Genomic DNA, 7,208 nt, shown 5'->3' on the forward strand with positions numbered 1-7,208 from the left:
CTCTGTCTGTCTGCCAGGGGCGCGCGTCCTATAGCAAAAACCTCTCCAGAAAAAAAAAAAAGAGAGAGAGAGAGAGAGAGAACAGAGAGTGGAATGGGGACAGCCCTTTTGAGAGGTTTTGCAGCAAAGGGGAGAAGAAAAACGGAAGGGGGACGAGAAGGCACTCCAGGACCGGCAGGTTAGCAGGAAGTTGGCCCAAGGCCAGCTGCGGAGAAGGCAGCGAATGCAGAGGGGGTGTCGCTGGCACGAGGGCCACAGTAGGTGAGCAGGGAGGCCCTGGAGCTTAGGCTGTGGGTTCCGGGCAGAGCTCAGTAGGCGTGTGCAGGCTGTGGGTGCAGGAGCCGCTGACAGGTGAAGGGGGACAGGGCACTGGGCTTATTTTTTTTTTAGAATTATTTATTGGAGGGGACCAGCAGTTAGCATAATGGCTATGTTGCTGAACTCCCATGTAGCTGACCACGGTTCAAGTCCCAGACCCGGTGGCTTAAACTCATGCCGGGCGCATGTGCGTGCATGCCCAAGATCCCGAGAGGAGAATGGAGGAGAAGGGATTGCAGCACGGCCATCCCCCCCGGGGGTGCTTTCTCACTTTCTGTCTCTCTGTCTCTCTCTTTCTGGCGAGCGCAAGAGCCCTATAGCAAAAACCTCTCAAAAAAAATAAAAGAAAGAAAAGGAAAGGAAAACATACCTGGTGTGTGTGAGCATGCATGCCCGAGATCCCAAGAGGAGAGTGAAGGAGAAGGGACTGCAGCGTGGCCATCCCCCGGGTGGCGCTTTCTCTCCCACCGTCTCTCCCTGGTGAATGCACACAGCCTGTGGCGATGTTTTTTTCTGGCAATACTAATTTGTGCTACTAGACTTGAAGCTTGGGCTCGGGCGCACCACCTGCCCCGTGGTAGCTGTCCGCTGAGCCGCCAGCTGCTAAGTAGCGTGCACAGGGCCCCCGCCCACGCCGTCATCCGGGTCCTCCTGGCGGTGCGTCAGCCGCTTCAGCTTCTCCTCGGCATGGCCCTGGCTGGCGGGGCTGGCACGTGCCGTCCCCCTGCCCCACGCGTGGCTGTTGGTCCCCAGGAGCGCGGCTACTTTGAGGAGCTGATCTCCCTGCTGGAGGCGGCCCTGGGCCTGGAGCGGGCGCACATGGGCATGTTCACGGAGCTGGCCATCCTCTACTCCAAGTTCAAGCCGGAGAAGATGGCCGAGCACCTGGAGCTCTTCTGGTCCCGCGTCAACATCCCAAAGGTACCCGCACCCTCCCAAGGCCCGGCTCCTGCATCCCGTCCGCGTCCCGGGTGGCACAAGCCAACCCGCAGCACCGTCCCGGCCCCGTCAGGTGCTGAGAGCCGCGGAGCAGGCGCACCTCTGGGCCGAGCTGGTGTTCCTCTACGACAAGTACGAGGAACACGACAACGCCGTCCTCACCATGATGAGCCACCCCACCGAGGCCTGGACAGAAGGTCAGTTCAAGGACCTCGTCGCCAAGGTAAGAGGGCGTGGGGCGCGGCTCCCACCTGCCCGGGGCGGGACGCGGGCGTGTGAGTACCAGCGAGCGCTCCTGCACACGGCGTGTCCTTCATCCGAGACTCGAGACTCGCCTCTCTCCGGGCAGGTGGGCTGATTCCGCCTACACCGCAGGAGCACACACCCAGGAGGGGCAGGAGCCTGGCTGGGCTCTGAGCAGGTGGGCTCAGTGTGAACCCACAACTGCCTCTGCCCTGTAGCCCAGGGTTCTGGCCCCACATCCTGGTACCCATTTCTCTTTTAATATTTTTCCTATATTCTTTTTTATTTAATGATTTATTTTTATTTGTTATTATTCTTCATTTTTTAAAATTTGATCAGAGAGAGAAAAGTGAGAAAGCAAGCTGCCAGGTCCGGGACTTGAACCGCAGTCAATTGTGTGGGAATCCTGCGCCTTCACCACCACATCACCTGCTGGCCCCAACAAAGACAATATTTCAAAAATTGGAAGCAAAATTCTTTTTCTTTTTGTTTAATTATTTTATTTAACTTTATTCATTCATTTATTTATTTCAATTTGACCAGAGAGGGATAGAGAGAGAGAGAGAGAGAAAGCCGCCAGTTCCAGGGCTTGAACCACAGTCGGCAATGTGGGAGTCCAAGTCTCTCCCCGCAAAGCTGCCATCCTTAAAGAAATGCGGGCACCTGAGAGAGGTAGACACCCAGAGCAAGGTGACAGCCGGGGCTGTCGGCCTCAGGGTCCTCACCCGTCTCGGGAGTGGCCATGGCTCCTGCAGCCTCGATGGGCGAAACCAGGACCCCAAGTCCCCGACCAGCCCCAGAGGGCCGGGTGGAGTTGGCTTAGGTGTGAACCTCGAGCCAGCCAGCCCTGGCCAGGTCACTTTCCTGGTCTCCGGGCGTCCGGCCTCAGGACCTCCCCAGGACGTCCCCCCTCCGTGGAGCTCCGCGCTCAGGCAGCAGGTGGAGGGATGAAGGTCTTGCTCTCAGGCCTCTGGTGCTATCGCTTTGAGTGTCCTCTTGTCCCAGCGTCCTCAGGTAATCGCATGCCCGCAGTCCGGCCCCTCTGCCATGGCCCAGTGCCAGGTGGCACCTCGCTGCGTCTCGGTCTCGTCCCTCTCTGATCGGGGCCAGCAGCAGCACTGTGTCAGGGTTGTCAAGGGAGACGAGCCCACGGGGCGCAGATGGGTCCACACGTGCTTAGTGGGGAGTCGGCCCTCAGGACCCTGGTGTCTAGGAAGGCCCATCCAAGGCCGGCTGCAAGCCAGAGACCCTGGGCTGTTCGTGGCCTGGCTCCGTCCAAACCCAAAGGCCTTAAAGGCAGGGGGAGCTGGTGATGAGGCTCACAGTTCAAGTCAGAAGCCAAGATCCTGGGGTGGGGCACAGGCATGAACCCCAGAGCCCATAGGCAGGCGGGCCTTGGGCTCTGCGTCCAGGACAGAGCAGAAGTCTGACCCCGCCCCTCTCGAGAGCCCGCCTGCCATCCTCCCGGCCCCTGGGCCAGGGGTTCATGCCCACTCATGTCGGGGGCCGTCTCCCCACCTCACTCACCAGGACACCCCTGGCACACCCAGACTGACGCTTTCTCAGCTTTCTGGGCCTGACGAAGTCACTCTGGCTGTCGCAGGCCCTTGGTCCCTCCCGGGCGCCGCCTCCCCACATGCAGCTGTGCAGGAGGGGGCCTGGTGCCAGGCGGGCTGCAGGTCAGGGCGTCAGACTGCCCTTCTCGGAGAGTGGGGAGAGTAGTGGCCCTCGAGGTCAGGCGCCGGGTCACACGTGGAGCACGTGGGGCTGCTGGCCTCATTCGGCTGGGAACCCAGACAGATCACACCCCCTATGGCCCCTCAGGCTGGCAGGTCCCATGTCCGCATGATAGAAAATCTGTACTTTTTCACTTCTTTGTTATTTATCAACCAGAGCTCGCCAGAGAGAGGCAGGGAGGTTGGGGGGTGAGGGAGGAAACATCCCCCCCAATGCAGTTCGGTCACAATGCAATCCTTTCTCCACTTCTCCATCCTGTCGGGATTTTAAGCACACAAGTCCAGAGTGTTTTTAAAGTTGCTGGGGGATCAGCAGTTAGCATAATGGCTATGTCACTGGACTCCCATATAGTCAACCGCAGTTTGAGTCCTGGACCCGGTAGCTTAAACTCACTCACGCCGGGCGCATGTGCGTGCGTGCCCAAGATCCCGAGAAGAGAATGGAGGAGAAGGGATTGCGGCATGGCCATCCCCCCTGGGGGGTGATTTCTCACTTTCTGTTTCTGTCTCTGTCTTTATGGCGAGCGCACGCACCCTATAGCAAAAATCTCTCCAAAAAAAGAAAAAGAAAAAAAAGAAAAGTTTAAGTAGTCAAGATAAAAAGAAAAACGTACTATTAAAAAAAAGAAAAAAGAAAGAAAGAAAAAGCTGCTGGTGCCAGGGCCGGCAGGTGGTATGGTGGTTGAGGGGTGCTGGACTCCCACATGGCCAACCACAGTTCGAGGCCTTGACCTGGTGGCTTGCTTTTTCACTTTCTTGCCTTCTCTGGTCAAATAAAAATAAATGAATGAATGAATGAATAAAATTTCAATTCGAAAAAAAAAGCTACTGGGGCCAAGATTTAAATCACCTGGTCCCCTGTGTGGGTTCCAACTCCTTTAACCACTAGACCACAGGACTGGTCTCATATTTTAACTTCTCTGACTCTGAGGTATATTGTATTTGTTTTTTTTGTTATTTTAACAGAAAACATCTTTTTTTAGTCTTCAAAGAATAAACTCTCTTCTTTTTTCCAAAATGATCATGATTAACTTGTAAAAAATGGGCATACAGAGTCAAAGCATGTCCCTTACACGGGAAGCCTCGTTTTACAGCATCTACACATGAAGAGGTGAGAAAAGAAAAATCTGTTTTGTCGGCATTGTAAAACAAAACCGAATCTAGGCCTCGTTGGGCACCATTCACCCTCCAGCGGCCGCAGCTTCAGGCTGCATTTTGAAGTTGTCACGCCGTGGGTGAAGTGGCGGTGCTTCCCCTTCTTAGTGACAAACAGGCTGACAGCAAGACGCTGAGGCTGTGCGTGGGGGAGCCGCGTCTGTCGCCTGCCGCCCACAGGGCTGACCGCAGAGGCCACACTGCGTGGCGGGCATACGAGGAGGGCGGGGGAGGATGCCTCCCCGGTTGGCGCAGAAGGCTGCCCAGTGAGGGAGGCGCATTCTGTCCGCATTCTGGGCGTGCTTTGGAGTCGGCTGGCACTGGTGAGCCAGGCAGGGCCTCGCTGACACGCACTGTCTCTGTCCCCGTGGGCTGGGGCTGTCACCACCATGAACCTCGGTTTACCCGTGGGTATAACGGACGTGTTCTCTCCCTACCAAGTGCCTGGCACACAGCGTGTGCTTCTCTGGTGTAGCTGTGGCACTGAGTTCAGAGCACCCCCACCGGTCACCCCCACTGGTCACCCTGGAGTTCCTGACCAAAATCATCAAGCCTCAGTTTCCTCTTCTGCAAAACAGGCACCCAGCCCTCTTGCCCAGGGGCTCCGCCCAGCAGAGATGCGCACAGTGTGCCAACCACGGGCAGTGCCAGCTGTCGTTCCTGGCACTAGTGGGCAGGGCTTCCCTGGCTCAGAATCCTGGCCCGGCCCAGATGCCAGTGCCCCCCCCACGGCCACGGTGGATGCTCAGAGGGCCCCTAGAACCTGCCGCATCCCGGTGACAGGGCTCCGTACTGCAACAGCTTAACTGGATAAAGACGTCCTGACCTTGTGCCGGAGTGCCAGGCAGGCGTGCGGCATGTCGTACTCAGCCCTAAACTGTCCGCCTGGAGGGACACACTGCTCTGGCTGTGCTAACGGGCCTGTCCCGAAGGGTGGGTCAGGCACATGGTCCTAGGTGCCCCGAGGAGAGTCGGGATGGTGGAGCCCAGCTCTAGCGACCCCCGCTGTCAGCCCTGCCACCCGGCTCAGCACACCCGGGAGGGCCTCAGCGTGTTGGTCCACAGGTCCTGTGGAGCTGTGTGGTTGGTGGGGCAGGAGTGACTCCACTCTGGAGGTGACCGCGAGCGCCTGCCTGAGTTCTGCATCCTGCTGTGGTGGGCGGGGACACCGGGGACCTCCCGGCCTGGGCTGGACTCTGAGGTGGCACTGCATGCTCTAGCGTAAAACAGTAGAGGGGCCATCAGGCATGGTGGTGAAAGGACTGGCATTCCCACGTGGTTGACGGCAGTTCAAGTCCCACACTTGGCAGCTTGCTTTCTCACTCTCCCTCTCTTTCTCTGGCAAACTCATGTGAAAAAATAATAATAAGTGGGACCAGCAGTTAGCGTAATGGCTATGTCGCTGAACTCCCATGTAGTCGACCACGGTTCGAGTCCCAGACCCGGTGGCTTAAACTCATGCCAGGCGCGTGTGCGTGCGTGCCCAAGATCCCGAGAGGAGATGGAGGAGAAGGGATTATAGAGTGGCCATCCCACCTGGGGGGTGATCTCTTGCTATCGTCTCTCTCTTCTGGTGAGCGCACATACCCTATAGCAAAAACCTCTCCAAAATAATAATAAGAAGAAAATAAAATAATTCTTTTTTTTAAAAAAGTGAAAGAGTAGGGGAGAAGAGGGGAGAGAGGCTAAGACACACCAACCGGCCTTGGTGCCATTCCTCCACCTTCTGGGCTGCAGGTCCCCTCGGGCCCCACGTTGCCGTCTGGGCACCGAATCCCCACATCTCTGGAGGTGCCACAGCACCCACACCCTGCCCCTGTGTGGCCCCAGCCCCAGCCATGCCCCTTGCCCTCCCGGCCCATGTGTGTTCACACAGACACGCTCATCATCTCTGGCCTGGTTCATGCCCTCCCCAGGGCAGGAAGCACTTCACTCCCTGAGCGGCGGGGCTGTGCACGGGTCGGGGCAGCACCCCTGGACGGCGTCACCCAGGGCAAGGATGGCCACAAGCCAACAGGAAAGCGCCAGGGCTGCAACAGCCTGGCCAGCCCTTGAAACCCAGGAGGACGAGCCTTCCCGTTGACACAGGGTTCGCTCAGAGTGGCTCCACCCCCGTCAGGGCAGCCTGCTCTGCCTGGTCCGAACAGTGGGGATCTGAGCCCGGCGATGTGACAGGAGGTTCCGACTCGCCCAGGCTGACCTTTCCAAGGAGGCCTAGGGGAGTCCTGCTTGGATAGAAACTATTTTGGGAGCTGGTGGGGGGTTTTGGTACAGGGCTTGTGCACTTGCTGGAGAGACAGAGAGCCGGGCTATGGCCACACCATAATCCCTTCTCCTCCCTTTTCCTTGCAGAACTTTGGGCATGCATGCACATGCGCCCGGTGTGAGTTTCAAGCCACCAGGTCCAGGACTTGATCTGTGGTTGGCCATGTGGGATTCCAGCACCTTAACCGCTGTGCCCCCTGCTGGTCCTAATGGAAACCTATCTGCTGTTTGGTTTAGGTGTTTGGGTTTATTCTTTTTTTTTTTTTTTTTTTTAAGAGGTTTTTGCTATAGGACGTGTGCGCTCGCCAGCCAGCCAGCCAGAGACAGAGAGATAGATAGAAAGCGAGAAATCACCCTCCCTCGGGTGTGTGTGTGTGTGTGTGTGTGTGTGTGTGGCCACACTGCAATCCCTTCTCCTCCATTCTCCTCTTGGGGTCTTAGGCACACATGCACATGGGCCCAGTGTGAGTTTAAGCCACCGGGTCTGGGACTCGAACCGCAGTCGACTATGTGGGAGTCCAGCGACAAAGCCATTACGCTAACTGCTGGTCC

The 7,208-nt window shown here is 57.3% G+C and overlaps 1 protein-coding gene across 1 annotated transcript in view; it reads left to right on the forward strand.

Moving 5' to 3' along the window:
• Positions 1 to 7,208, forward strand: part of CLTCL1 (clathrin heavy chain like 1) — a 104,299-nt gene that overhangs the window by 84,155 nt on the left and 12,936 nt on the right. Inside the window, exons 24-25 of the mRNA XM_006150425.1 lie at positions 1,072 to 1,239; positions 1,331 to 1,480. Coding sequence (XP_006150487.1) covers positions 1,072 to 1,239; positions 1,331 to 1,480 — 318 coding nt within the window. The remainder of the gene's footprint in view (positions 1 to 1,071; positions 1,240 to 1,330; positions 1,481 to 7,208) is intronic.

Source organism: Tupaia chinensis, unplaced genomic scaffold, assembly GCF_000334495.1.
Source record: "Tupaia chinensis unplaced genomic scaffold, TupChi_1.0 Scaffold000287_1, whole genome shotgun sequence".
Classification (NCBI taxonomy): Eukaryota; Metazoa; Chordata; class Mammalia; order Scandentia; family Tupaiidae; genus Tupaia; species Tupaia belangeri.